The sequence below is a fragment of the Meleagris gallopavo genome, chromosome 1 (assembly GCF_000146605.3).
Source record: "Meleagris gallopavo isolate NT-WF06-2002-E0010 breed Aviagen turkey brand Nicholas breeding stock chromosome 1, Turkey_5.1, whole genome shotgun sequence".
Lineage (NCBI taxonomy): Eukaryota > Metazoa > Chordata > Aves > Galliformes > Phasianidae > Meleagris > Meleagris gallopavo.
This window is the reverse complement of record NC_015011.2, coordinates 88,371,613-88,397,451: the sequence shown is the minus strand read 5'-3', so window position 1 is coordinate 88,397,451 and position 25,839 is coordinate 88,371,613. Positions and strand designations below refer to the sequence as shown.

The following is a 25,839-nucleotide window of genomic DNA, read 5'->3' as shown; positions in this document are numbered from 1 at the left end:
GAAGGCTGTTTGGTTCACATTACAAAATTCCCTTTCAAATCACTCGCTTCTTGCACAAGAAGTTCTGCTTCTTACTTCCTAGACGAGTTACATCTGTGCAGACCTTGATTCCTCCCTCCCCAAACCAACACTAATCAAGCCCTCAGGCATGCGGGGAAGCAAGCCTTGCTCCTGTACAAACACAGTGGAAAGGCAGGGAAGTTTTCACCCATGAAGTCATGGATCAGGAATGGAGCGACAAGGGGCAGCAGGCGCAGAGCACTCCCCCTCTGGCATTCCTTCTGTCCCTTGGCCACGCGTGCTCCCTGCTCAAGCATTGTCTCCTCATCCGACAGACAAATATAGGCATAAAGGAAAGGTCCAATGCCTTTATAAAGCCATCGCTGGTGACCTTGAGGTGGTGTATATAAAGTCTGGACCAGGCAGAGCGGTGACACCTTGTGTGTGCTTTGCAGGGTGAGTACCAACCTCTCTCACTTCTGAATGCATGTGCCCAGCTGTGCTCTAACACTTTGCCATAGTTTTGGTGTGATACATTTTTCACGCGGCTTAAGTTTTATTAGTAGTTGTACCTCTAAACTTATAGCATTGTGTTGGTTGTCCTGTGATGCTGCGTGAATAGTAGGATGGAAAATAGGTGCTTTTTTTTGTGTCACCAGTGAACTCATTTAGTCAGCTAGAATAACCACTTAGGATAGTGTCAAGTCACTTGTAATTGTGTATCTGAGTGGATTGGTTGACCAGTAGTTGCAAGTCATCTTTGCGTCTTCTCTGTCATCTGCAAGAGATGATGATGACTTATGTAGTTAATAATTTTAAGCAGCCTGTTGTTTAAAGGATTTCTTTAGACCCACCCTTGGAGTTTTACTGATTTTCCTTTTGAAGGCAGACAATGATGGTTTTTGATGCTATCACAGATGAGCTACCAGCACTATGGTAGCTCTTCCAACAGCCACAGTAAAGAAAGACAAGTTCCCTGCTTTCCAAGCTTGAATGCATCACCAAATTATTGGTACTTCTGGGTGTGCCACTTAACTTTGTGTTACAATTCTGGCCCTCTAAAGAGAGTAGGTCGAAAATTCACATGCAAGAGCTACCTCTTTGTTATCAGACAAAACAAACTGAAAGGAAAGTGAATGTATTTAGCTCTGCCTTGTCCTTCCTGACTATAGCAGTTTTTACAAATAATCCTTTGACTGTAAGCCAAGCACTTCCAGCTTCTCATATCTTTCAATGGATTGGCTTGTTGAGTGCTTCAGTGGGCTCTGGGCTCTGTCTTAACTCCTGACACATGAGACTGCTGCAGAAAAAGGGATTCTCTCCCATCTGCAGCAGCATTGTGCTACACCCTGTTTTATAAAGTGCTTGCCATAGTGGTAAACCCTAAATATATATCAAGACAAAATTGTATCAGAAAGTATAGCTGAACAGTTGTCCCAAAGCGCTCTGCAAATGGCGTGAGTCTACACAGGAAAGGTCTGGATTATTAAATTTGGATCTGTAAGAATGTCTCCTGAATCCTAGAGGTAATGACTGAAGTGGCACTTCTTATCTTTGCATATTTAATGTGGAAAGTTCAAACACTCTTCTGTTTAGATGTGTGATGCCGTTTCTGTGCCCAACCAGAGCTGAGCTAAACACGCTCCCCAGGGGAGAGAGACTTTGCCATGCCAGTTTTGAGTTGTTTCCAGTAGGAAATTTTGCTCATTTCAGATGATGTTAAAATAGTTGCTGACAGCTGTGCTTATGTAGACCCAAACTCAAAGATCCTAAGCTTGCACTGTGGCAGGGATGGCAGGGGCAGAGGGATGGATGTTAAACATTAGATAGCTCTGCTGTCTTAGGGTTTGCACTTCTCAAGAGAAATATGCTGTGGAAAAAAGAATGCCTTCGTTGATGAAGAGTTTTTAGATCTATAGCAATTCCTTAGGAAGTAACTGAATTAAATTTTAAAAGACTGCAGTGTTTGTCTTGACAGGGTTCTTGAAACCTTTTCAGCAGTTCTGGATACTGCATAATAAATAGAGTAAGAGAAAAGATAATATCTGGGAGTCGCTTATGTAGCTTCAGATAGTAATTAAATAATATCTTGAACTGAAGGAGAGAATGCCTAAAGTTCTTAGATTGGGGAAGGGAGCTGGAAGGGGTTGGACACCTTTTAGCAATGGAACTCCACTGATGTTCTATGGGCAGCACCCTGAGTATTTTATATATGTGTGTGTGTGCATTTTTATACGTACCTGTGTGTATATGTCAACTCATTGATGCAGTTGTTGAAGAAAGGACATGGGAATCAAATTAACTCCTAGTAAAAAGCTGGATAGAGCTGTTTAGACTAAATTTCCTTAAAGATGATTTGTATTTATAAAATTTTCATTATATAAAGCACCACTGATTTGAGTTGTCTATGCTCTCTAAATGATAGAATTAAGAATAGGACAACCGGTTAGCACCTTAGTGCTCAGAAACCCAGCAAATCAGTTGCACTTATGTGAGCATGCCCTGGCCTTTCTTTCATGGTAAGAAATCCTTAAACACCATGGCTGTGTTATCTGAGAAAACAAGCATTGTAGGCATTAAGATGGGCTAATAAACTTGGATTAACGTGAAGAACTTCAAAGCCATTGTGCAAGCATTGCAGTTTGCCCTCTGCCCTGCCCTGCTGCATGGGGATACCCACAGTGGGCGAGTCCTGGGTTTCTGCCAGGCTGAAGGTCACCATCTGAGAGCAGTGCTGCTGGGACATCAGCTGTACCCAGCTCCAGCAACAGCCTTCTCCACCAGGAGCATGGGGCTGTGTCCCTGGAGCCTTGTGCTGGCATTTCAAGTAAGCAGCTGCCCAGGAGGATCTGAGGTGTGGCTGGTGGCCTGGTGTGGGGTTTTCAGAGTCACAGCCTCGAGTGGTGCCTTTCATCTGCTGCTCTAAAGCAACATTCATGCCATAAAAAGATTGAATTCTCCTGTAGAAATAACCAGTGTCAGGGTTTTGAACCATGCAGGATCTGGCTGGCTTTAAACTGAGCTGGGCAAGGGTTTAGCTAAGGGTGCAGTAAAGCCACAAATCTGCAGGCGATATTGCCGTTTCAAATTAGGCCATTTTAATCAGCCACCTGCCACATTCTGGTCCAAGAAATACATTTTTTTCTCTTCTTTTTGTAGACCGGGTCCTTTTCTTCCTCCTCCTAGAGCTGTACTACCTTGAAACTTTGCCAAGATGATGGACATGACGGAATTCGGGGAGGCTGCTCCCTTTCTCCGAAAGAGCGAGAAGGAGCTGATGATGTTACAAACTGTTGCCTTCGATGGTGAGTTGCAGTACCATTTAGGCTGCCAGTGGCCAGCTAACCCAGATAAGGGTTGCACCCATAATATATCTGGGGAATGCAGAGCAAACAAGGATGCAAAGCTCTGTTGTTATTGCTGCTTTTTGAGGCAGCTGGCAACCAACTTTGTGATTCTTTTTCCTGCAGAGCTACAAAAAGCCCCTGATAGCGCTGAAGAGAAACAGTCTATCAACTTGTACTAAGCAATTGACTAATTTTAGAATTAAGATGTATTTGTATGGTACTGATAAGAGAGAGATTGCTTCTTCATCTTTGTCCATTTGAGAGACAATCATCATGCGCTGATGTTCTGGTAATGCAAGGATTTCTGTTATGTGAATAGATGTCTCCATCTGCTTGATTTATACATTTTTATAGGCAAACCAGTACTAGGTTTTAGCTTTCCAAGAGTTATTTTTCATGAAATGCATTTATGTGAGTTCTGAAGTGTAGTAGTAAGAACAAATATGCCAATAACCACAGCAATGCTCTGTTGAGAGTAGTGGCTATAACGAGCCATCTGAAGTCTAGCACAGATACTCCAAACTTCTAAAAAGCAGCAGTCATAACTCAATGTGAGTTATTAATATTGCTGTTTTTTAAGACAAACTTCAGGAGAATGTCAGGAATAAGGTTAAATCCAATAGCTGGCAGGCAAATAATGTGGGCTGAATTCCTCATTCAGATAGCAATGTTCGGTGTAAGTTTTTAGCAAACAGCTTCATTTGGGCTTGGATCTCGGTTCCTCCATCTGCACATCAGTGCTAGTGATTATGAATTTCCCTTGGAGGCTGAGACTCAGCCAGCATTTGTGAAATATTGTGACACCTTGTGTTGGGAGGATCTAGGGAAGCCAAGTAGTGGTTTCAAAGGAGAGACAACATTTGTGAGCCCTGCACCTTCTGTTTTGGCACGCAGCTCCCACAGCTCTACGATTGGCTGTGATCCCCGAGGTTTTGTGCTGCTTGTGTGGTAAAACTAACCCTACCAATCCCAGTTCAGCATGGTGTTATTATTCTACACAAGTCTGTGAGCCTTTCTTCTTCCTAATTTCACAGGGAAAAAAAAATGTTGGGTACCTGATGAGAAGAAAGCTTATGTTGAAGCTGAAATTACAGAAAGCAGCGGTGGCAAAGTGACTGTTGAGACAACAGATGGACGGGTATGGAAGCATTTTTGTCTGACCCATGACTAAGGAGCAAGTCCCAGAACAAACCTGGCTCAGTTTAAGCTCTGCTGCCTGGTTCACATCATCTGTGAAATAGCTTGTGAACAGGAAGCCTCAGTAGCTGATGACAAATGAGAAACAGCCAAGAGAAAAACAGGAGTTTGGTGGCACATCAACTTTTGCAAAGCACTGCAAGCAGAAATGTGCAATAATTCAAGCCAGGTTTAGATCCTAGGAGGAGGCAGGAGGTAAAACTGCACACTTAGAGCTAAATCTCATGGCTTCAAAGCCATACCACTCTCCTTACCTGTAGCATCTCAGCCTTCCCTGCTTCTGTTTATGTCTGTGAAAACAAATGGAATTACTTACACCACATTGAGTGGGAAGATCTCCTCCTAAAGAGATAATGCATTTACCTCTTAGGAGGGGAACCGATTGGGATTCTAAGTGCTTTCTAGACCTGCTGTATTCTATCTGTCTTTGCAGACCATGACTATAAAAGAAGATGACGTGCAGTCAATGAACCCTCCCAAATTTGACATGATTGAGGACATGGCTATGCTGACCCATCTGAATGAGGCGTCTGTGTTGTACAACCTGAGGAAGCGCTACAGCAACTGGATGATTTATGTAAGGTTCCCTGCTTTGTGTATTTGAAACATGCATTTCAAGTGCTATGATGTTTGAACACAGGCTCTTCATGTTCAGCTTATAACTTGCATATGTCATAAAACTGAGGGCTCAGCTGCTCAAAAAGGAAAGAATTTTCTTGCAGATTTGAATGAATATAGACAAACAAAAGTGAATAAATAAGGTGATGTCTAGCTCTGTTTTTCCTTGCTTGCCTGGGAAAGGGGTGTCATAGAACATATTTTCAGCAGTCAAGGCCTTTGGGAAACCAATTTTATTTTTCTACTCCTAATATTAATACCTGACATTATTAGGCATAACAATTTCCTTGTTAAGAAACAATGCCTCAAGCTTAGAGCACACATATAACTTCTTTTAACTAGGAACCTTTCTATCTTTAGTTCTATAATTTTCTTCCCTTCATTTTCAGAGCTGACATCTGTCTTGTTTTGCTCTGGCTTTATTCCTCACTCTGTATCTTTTCCATGGCATCATTAACATAATTTCTATCATCACCAGAACAAGCTTCGGTTGCACCAGTTTTTATGGGCCCAAACTTTTGCCTTCAGTGTGTTGCATCCAACTGTGTTTGAAGTCACTCAGGGCAATCTACAAATTTTCTAGCCAATCCTTATTCAGGTCTGTGGTTTTCATTGAAGGACTGAATCCAGTTTAAATTATGATTGTTATACAGTTTCAGGATTCATCTAATAACCCCTGGATGAACATGCATGTCCTAAAAAATAGCTATGTCTTGCAGATCGCTATAGTTAGAAAATGACATTTGTCATCTTGTTTTAATCCATTTACAGGTTGGAGCTTTTTTCTCTTAAAAATTAGGACTAAGGACTCATACCAGCAGCAATCTGAAGCAGGTCCAAATCTATTTTGGGAGGAAGGCTCCTGCATTTGTTAACTCAATAATCAACATGCATATTGTGTTTATGCCAATATAGTAGCTGGTTTCTGTGAAGTTTTATGCTTGGACCCAGACTAAGTACCTGAAAAGTTACCAGCTAACACTAATTCCCCAGAGTTACAGTTGGAATTGTGTTCTGTGGGCTGATGTAGGAAGCCCAAAGAATCACTATAAAGATAGATTACTTTAGATAAATTACCAATTACTTTTTTTTCCAAACACTGAAAAAGCTCCATGGCTTTGGAGAGAAGTGCTATGAAGTTTACACAAAATCATAGAATGGTTTGAGTTGGAAGACACTTTTAAGGTCATCTAGTTCAACTCTCCTGCAGTGAACAGGGACACCTACAGTTCGATCAGGTTGATCAGAGCCCCATGCAGCCTGACCTTGAGAGTCTCCAGGGATGGGATATCCACCACCTCTCTGGGCAACCTGGTCCAAGTTTTCTCTTTGAACAACCAACTGAAATTTTCCCCAGGGTGCTCATAGCAAGCCGGTAATGACAGATTGTTTCTCTCAGACTTCTAAGAATAGTTCTTTCTCCCAGATTTCTCTTCCTAAGAATAGAATTCAAATAGAAAAACTGTGATTTTTATTTCATAATTACTGTTTTATGGAGGAAGCAGCTCTTGCTGGGCAGCCAGGCAGAAAATCAGATGTAGATCTCCTTGCTGTTCCTATGTTCTGCTGAAGGGGCAGCTTGTCTGATCATCATCTTAGAAATACTTTTTTCCACCTTTGGAAAACTGTTCAGGAGACTTCTCCTATGAAGAAAGGTTGGGAGAACAGGGCTTGCTTAGCGTGGAGAAAAGAAGGCTCTGGGGAGACCTCATTGTGGCCTTCCAGTACTTGAAGGGAGCACATAAACAGGAGGGGGAACAACTGTTTACATGGGTGGATACTGATAGGACAAGGGGGAATGGTTTTAAACTAAGACAGGGGAGGTTTAGGTTAGATATTAGGAGGAAGTTCTTCACACAGAGAGTGGTGACAAGGAGGCTGTGGATGCCCCATCCCTGGAGGCATTGAAGGCCAGGCTGGATGTGGCTCTGGGCAGCCTGATCTGGTGGTTGGCAGCCCTGCACATAGCAAGGGAGTTGAAACTACATGATCAGTGTGGTCGTTTACAAACCAAGTCATTCTATGATTCTGTGATTAATATCTGTAATACTGATGTCATTGATTGCCAATAGGAAGTCACTTAGCAGACTGCCATTTCAGCCTTTGATCTGAATTTCTAAAACTTCCAATCAGAATTCCAAGTCAGACTAGAAGCTGGCAACACCAGTTTCTGCTTGGTTTACTCAGATTATTTCTTTTTCTCATTCATTGAGAGGCTGTTCTTCCTTGCCTGTTTTTCCTCTCTAGACCTACTCTGGCTTGTTCTGCGTGACTATAAACCCCTACAAGTGGCTGCCTGTCTACAAGTCGGAGGTTGTTGCTGCCTACAAAGGCAAGAGGCGCTCAGAAGCCCCTCCTCACATCTTCTCCATTGCTGATAACGCATACCATGACATGCTGCGTAGTAAGTGGCGCTCCTCGCTTTTAAATTTAGTTTTGCTTTATTTAGCAGACGTGACTGATACCAGATGGCCCTTAGAGAGAGCAGTGCACACCAAATGTGCAGATACTCAACAAGCAACAGGAGCTTGGGAGTCTGCATCCATAATTTTATTAATTAATACATTTTTTTTTTCTCTCCCCTGCCCATCGTTGTGTGGGTTCTGGCAGCAGCGAGCTCATTCTGATGCTCATCAGATGCAAACATTGAAAGGTTAATGAAGGGCAGCCATGGAGGGTGCTGTGGCTGTGCACATGTCGCAACCAGGAGTCAGCTATGGATCAGCACTGTCTAATTGTCTCGTGGCTGAGAGCCCACTGTGAGCAACCAGATCCAGATTCTCTTGCGAACTATCATCCCTGCTCTCAAATTACTGAAGAAAAAAAAAAAAAAGAAAAGAAAAAAAGGGATTTTATCAGCAGGTGGCAGCAGTGATGTGCTTCCACTGGGAGGTTGCCGAGAAAGGCCAGCTAGAACTGGAATCACATGCTGTTCTCACCTGGTTTTCATAAAATGGCAAATGCAAGAGGATGGGAGGTGCTGGGGCAGACAAGGTCTGTGTGTGGTTGCAGAGAGCTGCCTTGTTTATTGCATAAGAGTGAAATATCACCAGGCTGCCCAATGTGCAGCTGGTCAGGATCTTTGGAGTTAAAACAGAAAAAAGGGATTTAGATACAATGGTTCAGGAAGGTGGTATTATTTCATATTTGCTGAACTAGATTGTTAACATACTGATTGCAAATTGTTCTCATAAACATTGGTTTCTGCTCAGGCCCATTACCAGACTTTATTTCAGTAGCATAGCTAACCAAACAAGACTACATAAATAGTGAGGACGGGTCCATTAACAAGCAGTAGAATTGCTTGGGCTGGTGCAGTACTGCAGGGCAGAGGGGTCAGGTGTGAGCAGAAACCTACACAGGAGTAAAGAAATAAATATTTTGCCAACAGGAAATAACTTTCTATTTTATTGTTTCCAAGACATAAGGAAATATTCATGACTCAGATGTTTAATGCTGACTTGAGCAAAACACAAGAGGGAGATTCAGGGCAAGGGTAGAATTGGCACTGCTCAAAGCTGGACTACATGGGGCTTATTTTTTCTTTTCCATCACCATTTCCTGTGATTCTATGCTTCTCTTTCAGGACCGCTTCTGGATTAGTTGGTGCTGATTTGCAAGGGTAATAAGCAAAAAGTACAGCCTACTAAGTTTGTCTCATTTTTTTCTCATCCACAGATCGGGAAAATCAGTCTATGCTGATCACGTAAGTGCTTCTCTTTTGACTGATTTGAGACTCTATTGCTGCAAAAAAAACTTCAAAGAAAAAATCCCCTTGAAATACAAGTTGACCCTTGAAAGCTCAGCTAAATTGCCTGGAACTTAATCCAACTCAATAATTAGCACTTTGGCCATCTGATGTCTGCTTTGAGTCTCATTGGAAAGAAGTAGCTGAGGATTTCATTTGATGGAGGCCAACCTGTTTCTGATCCCCGTTTAGTGTTCATTCCAAGTGGACATGGTAGCAACTCCGCAGGCAGTTAAAGAAGTTCTTCCAGGGTTGTCCTTGCTATCTGCCCTCTTCAGGCTCAAGAGACTCCTCCTCAACACAGTTGTTCTAGCTGCAAAACATAGTTAAGAGCACTGAGTTGACACATCTGTAGGGAGGAAAATGACCAAAACAGAAAAGAAGAGGGATGTCTTTTATTGGCAAGCATGAAAGATGGAGAGCTGTGTGTCTCTCTCCACAGTTCACATATGCTTCTGGATGACGTTGGCAAAGTGCTGCAGATTTCCTTTGGTTTTTAACTCATTAGCTGCACAGAGGTATGCCTCAGATACTGAGTGTGGATGTTTGTAACAAAATTTCATGCCCTTAATGAAATCTCAAAGAAGCGTGCATTTGTATGAGATTTCTGAACGCAGTCTCATGAAGCATTATTTGCCACTGACATGATTTTCACTGAAATGAGCAGACTACAAAATCAGTTGGTGACTCTAAGAAAAGCCTGTGCGGTACATGAAGCTGATGGGATGATGGGTGGGTAAGAGCACAAGTTACCGTTGGTGGAGCAACAGTAATGTTCTCTTCCTTCTTCCCATAGCGGAGAATCTGGTGCTGGCAAGACGGTCAACACAAAAAGGGTCATCCAGTACTTTGCCACAGTGGCAGCCCTGGGTGAACCTGGTAAAAAAAGTGTAAGTCAGCCAGCAGCTGTTTTATTTCAGGCTTCCATGATTTATGTTGTGTACAATTAACATTGCAAATCTGCATCCTGACCACCAAACCACATGCTAAACCTCAGCAGGCATGGCTAGGATAAGTGTTTGTTGGGAAAAGATACTGATGCTTCTAAATGACATTACCAAGACCATATGGTTCTGAAGATAGAAAAGTAATTCTCTTCCAAATTTGCCATGCTGCATGTGGAGCTGCAAAACGACTTCTGGTTCTGAGTTAATGCTTGTTGCTGCTGCTTTTCTCTGGGAGTTTGATTTTCATATGTATTAAATGTTTCTGAATGCATTATAGCTGGTTAAAAGTTGGGGATACCATGAAGATTAAGAAAAATAATTGATTTTTTTTCACCTGGAAAAGTCTTCAAAAAAGCTTAGCTTTCATCAGAATGCCTGTTTTGTTGAAAAGCCTTTTATGACCACAAAAATAGGAGTGTTTGACAAAAGAATTTAAATCAGCTTTTCTATATTTCCTTCTGGATAAGCGCTGTTCTGCTTAAAAGTGCTAAAGTTACAGTGAATAGCTCATTCATGTTGCATTTTATCTTGTGTTGCTATGAGCTTATTCACTACCTGCTTCATTGCGCTTCAAGGCTCAAAGTTCTTTGTGGTGAATTAACTGATTCCTATGAACCATATATAAAAGGCCAAAATTTCAGCCGGTCTTGGATACTGTACATTCACCTCATGTCACCAAAATCTAATATGCATTCATCTGAGGTCTGCAAAGCTCTCCTAGGAAATGATTAAGTAGTCCAGAGCCAGCCTTTTATGTGCAATGATCTAGATGCTCATAATGGTGTCTGAAATGTGGTGTGCTCATGAAACAGATGTGTTAATAACAGATATCACAGCTGGATAATTTTTCCTTGTAATTTGTCAGCTGAGGTAACATTTTATCTCTGCTATCATCATCCTTTGCTTCTAATAATCCAAGATGATTTCATTATCTAAAACTTGTCTGTTTGCATTTACATCTTTTTGTAAGTGCTTTTCACCTGGACCCAGCTTCTTTTCTCAGTCTAGTTAGTCAGCCTTGTGCTTTCTTCTCGAACAGCTCTACAGTAAAGACACTCAGACATTTGGGTTAGGGGTTAAAATAACAAGCTGAGTAGGAACTGCACTTGGCTATTTTGTGATGTGTGGTGAATGCAAAGTAAGGCTTCAGAAATCTAACGGTATGTTGGCACCAACTGGACGTCTAACCTTTCTAATCTTTATCTTCTGTGATGCTTTTCTTGTTCATGCCCATGTTGGTTTTTTTTAATCTTTTTTTTTTCCTTTTGACAGCAACCTGCTACCAAAACTGGGGTAAGTAATCAGCTTGTTATTTTATCTTTTCCATACAGAATCACTATTTAGCTATCATTCTGCTCCATGAACCTCAGAATTTCACTCTGCATGGTTCCCCTAGTGAAACGTTCCCCGAAGCCAAGGCAGTTGCAATTTTCTTCTGCAAACTAAAGTTTTTGCAAGCAGAAGATGATGCTTTTCTCATCTCCCCAAATTCCAGGCATTACAAGTTCTGAGTGCTTTCAAAACTACTGCATTTCACTGCAGTACTTGTCACAATCTTCAGCAGCCCATTTCCTCTACGCGTTCACATGGATGTCCCCAGAGACTCCATACATAGCACACAGAAAGACATGGTGATGCCATTCGTGTGCAGATGGAATAAATTATAAAAACCTAAAGCAAAGCAGCAGAGAGCAACTGAACTGCTGAGGCCTTTCAAGGACTCCTAGTTGGCAGCTGTGCTGTTAGATCACTCATGCTGTGCCAACCCTCTGGTGTGGCTAAACCATTGTGGTAAGGAGGCTTTCTGCCTGTAAGGAAAGGCAAGGTTGAGTTACAGAGGCCAGCTGAGTTTTTGGGTTGTTCTATGTTTCTCAAGAGTATTTCAACCTTGATTTTTAGGGAACCTTGGAAGATCAAATCATTCAAGCAAACCCAGCCCTAGAAGCTTTTGGAAACGCCAAAACCCTGAGAAATGACAACTCCTCACGTTTTGTAAGTCCATAACCTAACGTGTTTTCAGCAATGGCCTGTTAATAATATGTCTGTCGTAATCCTTTCATAAATTGCTTCTAATTTTGTCTGCTAAAATGGTTGGGTTTTCTTCACGTGGAAAGAATAATGAAGTAGGACCTGACTAGGAAAAGCTACTGAAGGGAATAAAGAGAAAAAAGCAAGACCTTCCCACTCTGCAGACACTCATAAATAACAATTCTCCCACCTTTGGTCCACACTACCTACCCTGCTCATTTTTCAGTGTGGTTATAAGCTCGGGCCTCTCTCCTTGTTTCCATTAGACCTACAGGAGATCAGTTTGCTGGGGTACCCTTCTGTCACATTTGGTTGATATTGGCTCAGAGGTCCAAAAGGTGTTGCATGAAGCACGATAGCCTGAGTTTGTAGCTCATCTTTTCCCTAAGAAATCTGATTAAAACTGAAACTGAAGGGGTCACGTAGAGAATCGGAGATTGTAAGCATCTGTGGGAAGCTACACAGTTGTTGTAAGTTTTCCAGCTGGAATGCAAATTAATTTTAGAAAAGCTGATGTCTTTGAGCATGATAAATTAGATGAAAGCTAGTTTGATTTGTTTTAAATTCATTTTGGTATGAATATTCAAAATTAACAGGCAAATCAGGGTAAATAGCACAGCACTGTTCTGACTAAGCAGAGCATAAAAGTCAGGATTGCAGATAAGGGAGAGTCAAACAAACAAAAAAAAAGATAGAGAAAGAGCGAGAGTGCCTGTATGTCCTAGCCAGGCTTATTGGCTTACTGTCCTAAGTCCCACATTCCTGCAAAGCTACAACATGAAACTGGAAAACATGTGCTTTCCCATATCTCAGCCTGTCCAATAGGTGCGCAATTATCCTTTCCCCACAAGTCAATTACTTAGTTGTATATATAGACTCAGGCTTGGAAAACTATTATATCATTGTTTGGTATTTCTCATTGGAAATCTGCCTGTGCAAAGCCAAGGAGTTAGCATAAACTAATTCTTTGATCCAAATGATTGCTTTCATGTAACAACCTTTGTTTCCTTCTCTGTATTCACTAATTAAAATATTCTTTTGTGTGAATTAGGGTAAATTTATTCGAATCCATTTTGGAACCACGGGCAAGCTGTCATCTGCTGATATTGAGATCTGTAAGCACCAAATTCTCTCCTCTTTTAAAAAATACAATTCCTCATATGAAAATTAAGAACTTTTCTCACTGAATTTCTCACTGTGCAACTAGATTTACTGGAGAAATCCCGAGTGATTTTTCAGCAACCGGGTGAGAGAGACTATCACATCTTCTACCAGATCTTATCAGGAAAGAAGCCAGAGTTACTGGGTAAGCATTTAAGAACCAGCTTTTAGCTGAATAGACTGGCTGAAGAGAGGCCAGGCAGTAAACTTGTGTTCAGAAAGGCCCGTAAGCTTCCACTTCTCAAATCTGAACCTCCACTGACAGACATGCTCTACTAAAGGTGGTGTTCCAAAGGCAGCAACAAAAGAAATTCTTCTGTGGTGTACTGACTCAGGTACCCATCTCCTAATGCTTTGAATAAAACCTTCACTGGTCATTTTAGTAACACTTTTGTTTTCTAAGAAAACATTTCTTGTAAAATGCATTAAAGAGTCACTATATTGCCACATTAAACTTCTGATAAGCTTACTCTGACACTGTGTGGTCAGGTCCTGATCCTCTTAGCTTGTATGTGGCCTAATTAATTACGGGAAACATTTGAAGGAAGCGTTGCAATGGGATTCCTCTGTTAATCCCTGTGCTGGGAAAATGTGGTCCTTCTCATCAAGTGTCTGTGTACCTCACAACAGCACACACCTTTCTAGCCAGCAGGAGTTTGTCTGCAGGTTTTTGAAGAGACTGAAACCAATGGTAGCTTTGTTCTGTAGACAAGAAGTGTATGTCTTTGTGCACACATGTGCACAAATATCTCAGCATAGATGCATATAAATATAGACAAATTAAAATATAAATAAGTGAATGCATATCATACTGACTACATTGCAAACATATGGGCAGACTGTGATTTTAAAGATGCATATTAGCGGACATATTTACACACATACTTAGATATGCATGCACATGTATATACAAATTGACATCTAGCTCGGTCAAAGCTTTGTTTGTAGTACGGCTGAAAATTTCTGTGGATTTAAAGAAGAAGGACTCTCCCTGAAGTGCTGGAGCCAGCTAGCTTTCTAGAAAACAACTCTATTTTTTGATGTGAGAGAAAAGGAAAGAAAAAAGAAATAGAACCGTGTTCAGACTTCTGTTTGTTGAGAGACAAGAATCTTTTTCAAAGAGTCCTGAAACTTTTTATTTTGGGAATCTATTGTGAAAGAAGAGAAAAATCCTCTTTTTTCCTGGCGTGCATCATACTAAAATCTTTTTCTCCTCTGTGTTTTTATCCCTACTGCCATGCAAAGCAGAAAGTAGAGCAATATAGGAAATGATTCTCTTAGTATACTGCAAAACATGCTTAATAGACATATACAGTATTCCTATGTTACTTTTATTCACTCTTTCTCTAAATCTTGGTCTTTGGACTAGAAAAGTAGTGTGAAAGGGTTTGTTGCTGCCACACAGTTGTAAAAAGCATTGCATTCAAGTTTGTGTAAAGACAAATGTTTGTCCGATTTCATCCTTTCAGTCTGTTTTTTTGAGGGGTATATCCTGAATAGACTGCATTTTTCATCTTGTCTGTTCTTTTACAGATATGCTATTGGTCTCCACCAACCCATATGACTACCACTTTTGCTCCCAAGGAGTAGTTACAGTGGACAACTTGGATGACGGAGAAGAATTGATGGCAACAGATGTAAGCCTGTATTGATTTGACTCATTGATTGGATGCATGGAGCCTAACTTATTCCATTGAAACTACTGGAATAAAATGGAAGCAGAAATGGGTCTCAACTGCACTCATACTACGAAGGATGAGATCTGATAAACTAGGATGCTTTTGTATCTGGCCTTGCCCTACATAATGTCCAAGGCCTCAATGTTCTTATAATTTTGATACATTAAACTAAATAAATGTTAGATGTCCCCTTGGTCCTCAACTACTGCTGGGTCTTCAGAGTATTTCAATAGCTGTTGTGACACAATGTCCCTGGGCAAGTGAATAATATTTGCCATGCAAAAGTAGATTTTAGGACTGCAAAAAAACATTGTCATTGAAGAGTCACGTGACAACATATCCAATTTTTTTTTTTTCCCACAGCAAGCCATGGACATTTTGGGATTTGTGCAAGATGAGAAGTCTGGTGCCTACAAGCTCACAGGTGCCATTATGCACTTTGGGAACATGAAATTCAAACAGCGACCCAGAGAAGAGCAGGCAGAGGCTGATGGCACTGAAAGTAAGAATAACACCTAACATTACTCCTTACATTCAAAATCCTAGTATGTATCATACACTGTATTGAGGAATAAGCAGCCTGTTTCATTATACCTTGCACAGTGTAGCCACTGTTCAGCCAAAAGTGCTATTCTTTCATCTCTAGCAGTGGTTTGAACAATGGCAAGTAACATTGCTTAGTAGAAGGTGAATAGATGCAGTCAGACCAACACAATGAAACTCCATTTTGTAACCATTTGAACAAAATGATTGTATGAAGTTGTTGCCTTAGCTTTATCTTTTACATGTTCAGGTCTTGCTTCTTTGCATCCTTCAGCACTCTGAATAGTATTGTTTCAACTGCCTATATCCATTGTGAAGATATGTTATTTTCCCTATACTGCAAGAATTTCTCAAGTGTGTTACTAGCTGACCTCTGCCATAGGAAAGAGCACAGGCACATCCAAGACGATATATTACAAAATTAGCGAGGTCATAGTTTCTCTTTGGAAGTGGATGTACTAAACATTTTTTCTTGGCTAAGTATGTTTTCATGTAGCAGCTCAGATCCAACTAAAACCTTGTTTTTTTCTTGATCAGGTGCTGACAAAGCTGCCTACCTAATGGGAATCAACTCCTCTGATTTGGTTAAGGGTTTATTACACCCTAGAGTGAAAGTTGGCAATGAGTATGTGACCAAAGGTCAAAGTGTTGAACAGGTAAGGAGAAAACATCATAGTATTTGGATACCCATTACAAAAGCCTTGAGGCTTCTGCAACATCTCAAAGATTAAAACAGCTGCAGAAGTATTAGCATGTATGTGTTGCTGGAACACTGGATCCTCTAGTGCACGTTCTCATTCTATATCCTTTCACTTGGGGTTACAGATGGTGAAAGAGCAGGAAATGGATAAAGGGATCTAACAAGGAAATAGACTCTTAGTACTAACAAAGGCACTGCTCTTGATGGATTATTTTTCTGATGCATTTGTAATAGCCACTTAAAGAAATAAGCTGCAGTAAAAGCATGTGGGAATTGGTATCTTATTCTGGATTAGAATAGTTACCTAGAAGAGCTGATCCATGGATTATTTATATACTCATTCATTATTCATGTAATTTTTAGCTCTGTGTGACCTCAATCAGCTGAATATCCACTTAAGTACCATTTAATTTAGAAAACAAAAGTCCTTGGGTTAGTACTGCTCTAGACTATAGCAATACTTTAGACGACGCTCCAGTATTTTGATTACAACAAAAATTGTCCAAAGATAGGCTAAGGTACAGGCTCAGTTACTAGACATTCACTGGAGAGAGAAGGTGTAGATGTGCATGCTTTAGACTAAAGAAGAGACACTGGCAGTTCCTTTTCAAATCTCCTGCCTTAGCATCCCTCCAAATTAGAAGCAAATGCCAATTAGTAACAAAAGCACAGACCACTCGTATGGCCATAGTAGTTCTGGATATCATGGCTGCCATCAGGCCCACAAGATTTTCATAGCAGTTAAAGAGATTAAACCATTTGCAACCTTCTGTCTAGCTCTTTCCCAGTAAAGGTATTTACTAGCATTTTATGTACACATTTGTACATACGTGACTGAAATGTGCATGGCAAATAAGGAGAGAAGCTGTACTGTATTAAACATGCCTTGGCAATTATAAGAAAAAATATTTGACTCTAAATAGGGATTGAAGAAGGCTACTGTATTAAATTCTTGTGTTTCTCCACAGTGAAAGCTGTTGTATGTAGTAGCAATTTGAAATCTGTGTTTTAGGTTTTGTACGCTGTTGGGGCCTTATCCAAGGCAGTGTATGATCGAATGTTCAAGTGGCTGGTGGTCCGTATCAACAAAACATTGGACACTAAGCTGCCAAGACAGTTCTTCATTGGAGTCCTGGACATTGCTGGCTTCGAAATCTTTGATGTGAGTATTAATGTGTGAGGACTTGGGGGAGGATGGAAAAGTACTAGTTCTCAGGTGGACATTTCTTCTAAATGGACAGAAGGTAAAAAGTGCATGTGACTTTGCAAGGCTTTTCCATGAACAGATGTAGACAACACAGCAGTCAGCACAGCTGGCCATGCTGATAATCCTGGGGAAGAAGGAGAAGTCAGCCTTTAGCAAACACAACGTTCCACATTATTTGTGCTGAATTTTAGGACAGCGCGCTGTACTCACTCTCTCTTTGAGAAAAAAAGTATCCTTTACAGGGTATAGTATTTCTTCTTTTTTGTATCATGATTGAAAATAAATAAGGAAATCACGTGATAAAAACACTTCACTGTTTTAAAGGACTGGGATGGCATGTTGCTGAGGAGAAGGCTTGTACATCCTAATTGAGAGATCTGAACAAATCTGAAAATCCTCACACCCCAGAGCATGGCATGAGGGAGCCAGAAGCCTGCTACTCAACTTTGTCCCAGTGTTATGTTCAGTAGTTGTTCAACAGGTGGTGCTTAGAAGAATTTAGAACCAGCTTTCCTCTTGCTCTTTCACCGAACCCTTGCTGTAGTTAACCACATACAAATGCTTCTCTTTTTAACTCCTGCAGTTCAACAGCTTTGAGCAACTCTGCATCAATTACACTAATGAGAAACTGCAACAGTTTTTCAATCATCACATGTTTGTCCTTGAGCAAGAAGAATACAAAAAAGAAGGCATTGAATGGATATTTATTGATTTTGGCATGGACCTGCAGGCCTGTATTGATCTAATTGAGAAGGTAGGTACAGGGTCCTAGGGTGTACTTGCTGGATTTTTTTTTTTTCTTCTTCATGATGTACCTCTGGAGTTGTCTTCAAATCTCAGGGAACAGAGCAAGACAAACAGCAGGACAGGTTTCTTACCATTCTTCATGCAATACGAATCAAAGGAAAATCAGTATTTGTGGCTATCTGCCTTTTATTTCTGTAAGTTTTCCTCACAGAGCCAACAGCAATCAGAAGTTGTATTGGTTTTTTTTGTGTGTGTGTGTCTTTGTTGCTATATGGTCTTCCTTATTTATTACTTCCTCTTTCTCTGTTCCTACTGTTCTCCTATTTACTCTGTTCTGCACATGCTTAATGTCAATGAATAATTATGCCAGTCATCCTAGTTCCTCAATCTGCCTTGTCAAGTCCTAGGAAGTTAGTCTGTCTTCTCCTGAGAGATGAATAATAAAATATTACTTGGTCCAAATGTAAACTGAATCATTTCTGAAGTCATCACAAAACCTCAAAGGCAGAAACACCCTACAGAAAGCCAAAGCTGTGATTAGTATCTTAACTGAAAGATTTCCTCCTCAGAATGAGAAGAAATTTTGCAGGCTTAAAGTTCCGCTGGATCAAATTTAAAGTCTGCACATCTCTTGCAGGCAGCCTAAACATTTTCCAACAATGATCTTTTTTAAATCAACAGCCATTGGGAATCCTGTCTATCCTTGAAGAAGAATGTATGTTCCCAAAAGCTACAGATATGACGTTCAAAGCCAAACTTTATGACAATCATCTTGGCAAGTCACCTAACTTCCAGAAGCCCAGGCCTGATAAGAAAAGGAAATATGAAGCTCACTTTGAACTTATTCATTATGCTGGCTCAGTAAGTTTCTCTGCTTGCAGGTAGATCTTATATTAGAGGGCTTCCAGGTGGGGTTTAATCTATGATGTGCAATGAAGGAGGGTGGGAAGGCTGAAGAGAGAAACAAAGAGCAGATGTCTGCTCTCTCTGCCTGATTATTGCCACACAGTATGATACTGTCAGCCTCCAAGACATCTGGTCCTTGGCTACACAGATAAAGGGAACGAACTGAGAGCTAATAGCAACACTGCTGAAAATACTATTTGTCTTTTTTACTTTTCCAATAATCAGATTAATGATTAATCAGCAGCAGCATCAAACTTTCCATCTTGATTCCGTGCACAAATGAACTAAGCCATCTCTAACCAAATAATTTTTTAAAAAAATTAAAAATTGGCATAGCTTTTTACTTATGTTAAGAACGCTGAGTCAGTATAGCCAGTACAGCCAAAGGAAATGTGGCTGTGAAGGTTTAATTAACAGGCCTGCTGCTGATGGGGCAAAGAAATACAATCCAGTACTGTGTCATCTGAGCCAAAATTTATCCAGTTTCAAAGCTGCTTTCAGACCAGATGGCAGAAAGAGTTTGAGAGGGATATAGGATTATTTATTTTTTTTAAATAAAACTGACGTTGATGTGGAGGCTCAATACAGCAGAGCTGGAGTCTAGCTGGTGCTGGTTTAAGATAATTTCAAAGTAGAGTTGAATTTTAAACTAACTTTGTATCTATTATGAGTAATGCCCATTCTTACTCTTCATCTGTAGATGTTAATGTATTCTGCAAAAAAAAAAAAGAAAATTTGCATGTTCACGTGGTGCTGTTAATGGAACGTATTTTCCCACTAAGTACAGCTATGGAGAAGTCTAGGGGTTAGAATTTTAAGCAAAATATTTCTGTTTAAAAAATGTTAATTATTCCAGTGTAGTACTCTGTTGTAAAGTGAAATTATGACTTGTGTGTTTGTAGTTCAGGTGCTACGGGTAGGGCTCCTAGAATACTGATGATGTGGTATTTTTACAGCCAGCCATGTGGAGTTCACAAGGACATGCAGGGACCAGAAAGTTTAGAAGGGATGTGAATGATTCAGATGTCAGTTGTTAGGAAGAGATATTTGGCAATTAGAAAGCAAAGAACTGGATGGAAGGTGGTGAAAAACTGAGTGACTGTTCCAGCTCAGAGCAGCGCTTCACAAAATGTCATTGGCTTCAAGCCAAGCCATAAAGAACTACTCTGAAGGGGAAAGCATTTGTAACCTCTTGTTTGTATTTTCAATACCTTGCTGTAGGTTCCCTATAACATCATTGGGTGGCTGGAGAAGAACAAAGACCCGCTTAATGAAACTGTAGTAGGTATTTTCCAAAAGTCATCCAATAAGCTCCTGGCAAGCCTGTTTGAAAGCTATGTTGGTGCTGACAGTGGTAAGCAGAATTGGCTCACATGGATCTTTCATTTCTGGAATGTGTGCTTGGAAATATATTTAAGAAACAAAACAGTTCTATAAGCTGCAATTGAGTCAGTGCTAAATGAGGCAGTGATTAGTTATTTAGATGTTCACAGCATCTGTAAGAGTCTGGCACGCTATCCTAAGTAAGCCATTAACTCAATTAGTTTAAATGCTCAATACCTCTGAGCAATTTTGGCAAGGAAATCTGTGTTGTGAACATTCCAGTAGGTGTTTGGGCATGCAGATGTTCAGATATGGAGGCAAGAGTCGCACAAAACATTCTGTGCATAAATACCTATGCACAAAAACAGCTTGTTTCCCATGCTAGCCATCCTGAATTAAATAAGAAGAGCAAAGATTTAGAGAGAAATTTGAAATATTTTGTTGGATTAGTGGTAAGAAAATGACCAACTACCTTGGCCAAAGCAGCAGAACATCTTACAAATGTATCTTCCTTTTGGGTTGCTGTTGTTGTGGATTTTTTTTTTTTTACTAAGATTGGTGTTTGTCTGAGGATGTATTTAAGCTGTATGCATTATACAGAACTGTTTTGTTGGAGAGAAGACAAGTAGCAAGCATCCAGAAAATTGATGTTAAGTAAATAAGACTGGCATGCATTACAAAGATTCAGGCTCTTATGTCCTGAAGTTGCAATCACTTACAGCCTATTTATTAGTAACCTCATCTCTATAGATGTTGTTGTCATGAATCATAAGACACTTGCTGAGGAAGCAAGCAGACTGCAAACTTCATAATATGGAGAAGAGATGGAGTTGAATATAAATAACAAAAATCATGCCAGTAGCAAATTCTTGTAAGTTATTAATGACCTATTTGCTTGTGGATATTCCTGTCTGTCAGAATACTACCTTGCTTTTATTTGGTATCTGGAGAAAAGACCAGCCAGCCCAGATTAGCCTCTTCTAATCTTGGCAGTGTCACTTTTAAAAGGGGGGAGAGGATTTTGGTAATTGCATCAAACACATTGCACTCTTTACCTCTCCTTTAATGTTGACTGTTGTTGACAAGTGACAGAATGCCAGACCTCCTGGGAATGATCTAATGGTCCAGTATTTAGAGAGCTGCAGCAATTGCTGTACATTTTTGGGTCATGCTTGGCTGTTGCGTTGTACAACTTCATAAAGGTCATGTCAAAAATTAGCATTCTTTTGGAGGACCAGAGTGATTTTGACTCTGAAGCTTTAAGCAAAATTCAGGCAATGCAAAGCTACTGTATCTAAAATTACGAAATAAATATTTTATTCCATCTATTTATTTCTGTCTGGGCAAACATTAGTTGCAGAAGTTCAGTGTCTCATTAGCAGACAGTGCCTGTACAGTAATGTATAGTACAAATTCTCACTAAGCATTACTCTTTCGCATTCTGTATCATTTCATCCAATATAGGTCTTAGTGAACCACAAGCCACTCTGTGTTGTTAACATTATTTTTCTGCCTTATTCATATTTATGATCTTTCTGCATAACAAGTGATGATGTCCAGAACTAGAATGAAAATGGAATCCAGAAAGCTTGCAGCAGTCTTTAACAAAAATCTTGACTGTGGACAGAGAGCTGCTATCTTGTGATATATAACACTTGATGTTCAGAAGCTTTTGTATACTACTTGAACTCATGTAGCCATCAAGCTGTTAAGTGTGCCTTTTATTTGAAGGAAGTTGTGCTACTAGAATTGTCTGTCTCCCGTGCCCCCATCTGCACTCCTTACTGAGATACTGCTTGTGATTTTTTTTACTCTTCTTTTTTTCTTAGCTGACCAGGGTGGAGAAAAGAAACGCAAGAAAGGTGCTTCTTTTCAAACAGTGTCCTCATTACACAAGGTTTGTTGACCTCACTTCACCTAATGGTTAGAGTTGAGACAATACTTTTGAAAAAGGATATTAAGGATTGTAATAGACAAAAGAGACTGAAATCCAATATCAGAATTTAATTCTGGGCTTGAGTTACTGGCTTACGATTACTAAGGGCCTGGAGCATCTCCCATATGAAGAAAGGCTGAGTAACATGAGTCTCTATAGCCCGGGGAAATAAACACTGAGAGGGCATTTGATAAAAATATCTAAAGGGAGGTGGAAGGCACATGGATGAGGCCAGACTCTTCTCAGTGGTGTGTAGTGAAAGGACAGGAGTAATGGCAAAAAAACTTGAACATAGGAAGTTCTGTACTAAAATGAGGAAGAACTTCTTTCTGGTAAGGGTGATAGAGCTCTGGCACAGGCTGCCTGGGGAGGTTGTGAGTCTCCTTCTCTGGAGATATTCAAGACCTGTCTGGACATTTACCTGTGTGACCTTCTGTAGGGAACTGCTTTAGCAGGGGAGTTGGACTTGATGATTTCTTGAGGTGCCTTCCAACCCCTGCAATGCTGGATTATGCTAACCTAATACCTTGTTATTAAAAATGTGAGAGGCTGCTCTGTTTTCTTCAAGCAATCAGGAGATAAAACGTTTTTTATTCTGTTTGAGAAAGTATCACAGAATGTTGTGCACTGTGTTTGTCGTTTATTTTGTGGCTTGTTGCTCTGTGCATGTCTTTGGTCCTGAAACTGATTACAAGTCATTTGCTTATTCCTACTTTGTTACTGCTTCTAATGGGATCCCACCATAAGAGTAATGGTGGAAAAAAAATGTGGGTAGGTATCTCCCACTGGTCACATCATTTCATCTCATCAGTAGTTACTTTCCATGAAGTGAAATCGCAGGAAACTGAGACCCATATCTTGCCAGATGAAGAACTGTAAAGATAGCTGACAGATGTGTTCACAGGTAGCAGTCTAATAGTCCACTAAAAGAGGACACAAGGAGCTGCTAAGTATCTAGTTCACTTTGTCTCCTTTGTCATCCTGACCAGAATAGGAGAAATCCTCAGTTTTAACAGTCTGCATTGATGATGATAAGATATATCACTTCTAATCTTCTCTATTTTTCCCGTGCTGGAAAAAACATTTTCCCCAGAGCTTGGGATCACTTGCCTGCCTGAGAGATATCAGATTAAGATTAATAAAGGAAAAATATTTGTCCAGGAAGACAAGAGCCTAATTTTTATGAGGAACAGATGGGAAATTTGAAGTGACAAGGCAAAAATGCAGTTCAGGTCAGTCTTATTAGGTGAAAGAAATGTGACACTCATGCAAAAAGGTATGAAGTCACTACATAAGCAAGATGGGATGAAAACTGTCACTGGGCACTTAAGTGTGAAGAGAGAGTGCTGATGCTTAAGGTGACCATAATCTTTTATGACAAAACAGAGTTTAACATCAGTGATGTGTTAATTAAGTTGTCATAAACACAGCACAGCTTATTGAGGGTCTTCTTTTATTCATGGACCATTACCTGAAGAATATGTCCTGTAGTTAGTGTAAGGAGAAGAAATGCAAAACACTAGCCTTTACAGGAATGTTCTGTAGGATGATATTGCATCTTGTGTCACAAACCGTGTGTAGTGCCAGCTTTTGGGGCTGTAAGTAAAATACATCTTCTTAAGATTTTCCTAAAACAAATGTTGATTCCTACAATAAAGTTAGTTTATGCTTTGATTTATTTGAAATCATTTATTTTTAATGACTTTTTAAGCTTATAATCTTATTGAGGACTACTTAGAGAAATGACTTTAATAAGCTTAACCAAGAAACCAAAGAAATAAGTGATGAAAATTCAACAAAACCATTAAAGCTCAGTGTGTTTTTTGTATGTCTGTTACAGGAAAATTTAAATAAACTAATGACTAACCTAAGATCTACAGCCCCTCACTTTGTACGATGCATTATTCCCAACGAATCAAAAACACCAGGTATGGAAAACACAGCTGTCTTAAAACCTCAGAATATTTGAACAATGTAATTCCAGTATTTACTTGCAAGCCCCCTGGAATGAATTTGAATACTGTCTACATATATTGTTCACCTAATCCCCCGATGTTCCCTTTCATGAGATGACACCCCACATTTTTTAGTTTCCTTGGTGAAATGAAGATTAAGCCCTATAGAAGAGTTTAGCTTTGTTTCTCCCCTGTAGGTGCAATGGATGCTTTTCTTGTCTTGCATCAGCTCCGCTGTAATGGCGTCCTGGAAGGCATCCGCATTTGCCGTAAGGGTTTCCCAAACAGGGTGCTTTATGCTGACTTTAAACAAAGGTAATGCAGAGCTGTGTTGTCTCCCGTCCTGTCCCAACGAACAAAATAAGCAAAGCATGCCTTCTCATTTTTTATTGGAAATGTTTTATTTCATTCCAGTTTATTTTCCATTCTTTTTGTCTGAACGTGGAAGGCAGAACTCTGCTCTTGTGCCTGTGTAGATGCAAAGCAGGAAATTAGTCCAGGCCATTATGCTAGTTTTATTTATTGCTCCTCTGTTGTTAACAGGTACCGCATTCTGAATCCAGGTGCAATACCAGAAGATAAGTTTGTGGATAGCAGAAAAGCTGCCGAAAAACTACTGGCATCTTTAGATATTGACCATAACCAATATCGTTTCGGGCATACTAAGGTAACCAGAGAAAGATGATTAATGAATGTGTAAAGAGAAAGGCAAGGGATCTGATCTGCAGAATAGGACACTATGCAACCTCTGGTCATGTCAATTAATGAGGAGTTAACAATATATATTATTATACATATAATACATGTATATTATATGTATATTATATTATAGCAGTATAGCAGAAAACTAAAATTAAACTGTGCTAGAGAAAAGTTATTTCTCTAGCTTAAGTTCCCCAAAAGCTTGTATTACAGCAACAGTACAAACAAACACAAGAGCAGCTGATATTCCATACTCCCCAGTAAAATATTAGCTGATTTGCACCATGAGGTCAGCTGCAGCTTTTTTAACGAAGCTGTGTGACATGATCCCATTAGTAGGGACCTGACAGTGGGCAGCTATGGTTTAGCCGAACCTGTCACAGCTGAAATGTACTACGGAGCATGTCAATAAAACAGTTTCACTAATTCAAAACTAGGAACATGAGATTTGGTTTTAAAGAAACAGTGAAACAGTGCAGTCCCTAATCAAAGTACCTTACTTTTTATTAATGCATGTATCATCTTATTTCTTAATAAATGTGCCAATAGAACTACCATTCTTCTGAACAATTACAACAACGTCTGTATAGCTAACTGCTGGTGTGCTTTGGAAGAAAACTAATCACTGTCATCAAATGACATCTGTGCATGTACCAGGTGTTCTTCAAGGCTGGTCTGTTGGGTCACCTAGAAGAAATGAGAGATGAGAGACTTGCAAAGATCCTAACGATGATCCAGGCAAGGGCACGTGGCAGACTGATGAGGATTGAGTTCCAGAAGATAGTGGAGCGCAGGTATGAAGTCACCCTCTTCAATCTTAGCGGATAATAGTCATTAGCATTTAATTATATGTTGAGTAGAGCCATTATTACTGTCACTAAGGCTCTAACTAATCCTAAATTAAAGGTTTAACATGCATGTCTGATAAAACTAATAGCAACTGTTTCTTGGTTACCTGAAAATGGGATTTGGAAATTTTTCATGTCCCTGAAAATTAAGAGTTACAGAAAACATTTCCTGCATGTGTTGGAACCAAGAACAAGTTCCCAATATAACCAGGGAGCAGAGTTGTAAAAGTGATTGAGAATGAAAAAA

At 40.0% G+C, this 25,839-nt stretch overlaps 1 protein-coding gene across 1 annotated transcript; it reads left to right on the top strand.

Annotated features, from left to right (window-relative positions):
* The first annotated feature begins 363 nt into the window (after nt 1-363).
* Nucleotides 364-25,839, top strand: LOC100548579 (myosin-7B-like). Its single transcript, XM_010721163.2, has 23 exons — nt 364-456; nt 3,160-3,305; nt 4,382-4,485; nt 4,978-5,121; nt 7,410-7,566; nt 8,841-8,868; nt 9,707-9,800; nt 11,130-11,150; nt 11,757-11,849; nt 12,937-13,000; nt 13,093-13,191; nt 14,580-14,683; nt 15,089-15,227; nt 15,806-15,924; nt 16,981-17,130; nt 17,759-17,929; nt 18,604-18,783; nt 20,050-20,182; nt 21,981-22,048; nt 23,928-24,015; nt 24,240-24,357; nt 24,586-24,709; nt 25,402-25,839. The coding sequence occupies exons 2-23, from the start codon at nt 3,215-3,217 to the stop codon at nt 25,570-25,572; spliced, it is 2,460 nt and encodes an 819-aa protein (XP_010719465.1). The 5' UTR covers nt 364-456; nt 3,160-3,214; the 3' UTR covers nt 25,573-25,839.

What these genes read in the sequence shown, in the direction of transcription:
- LOC100548579 (XM_010721163.2), top strand. Translation starts at nt 3,215, where the DNA reads ATGATGGACATGACGGAATTCGGGGAGGCTGCTCCCTTTCTCCGAAAG. An exon ending in ACAGCAACTGGATGATTTAT is followed by an intron (nt 5,122 to 7,409) that starts GTAAGGTTCCCT and finishes TTTCCTCTCTAG; the next exon opens with ACCTACTCTGGCTTGTTCTG. An exon ending in TTATTCATTATGCTGGCTCA is followed by an intron (nt 18,784 to 20,049) that starts GTAAGTTTCTCT and finishes ACCTTGCTGTAG; the next exon opens with GTTCCCTATAACATCATTGG.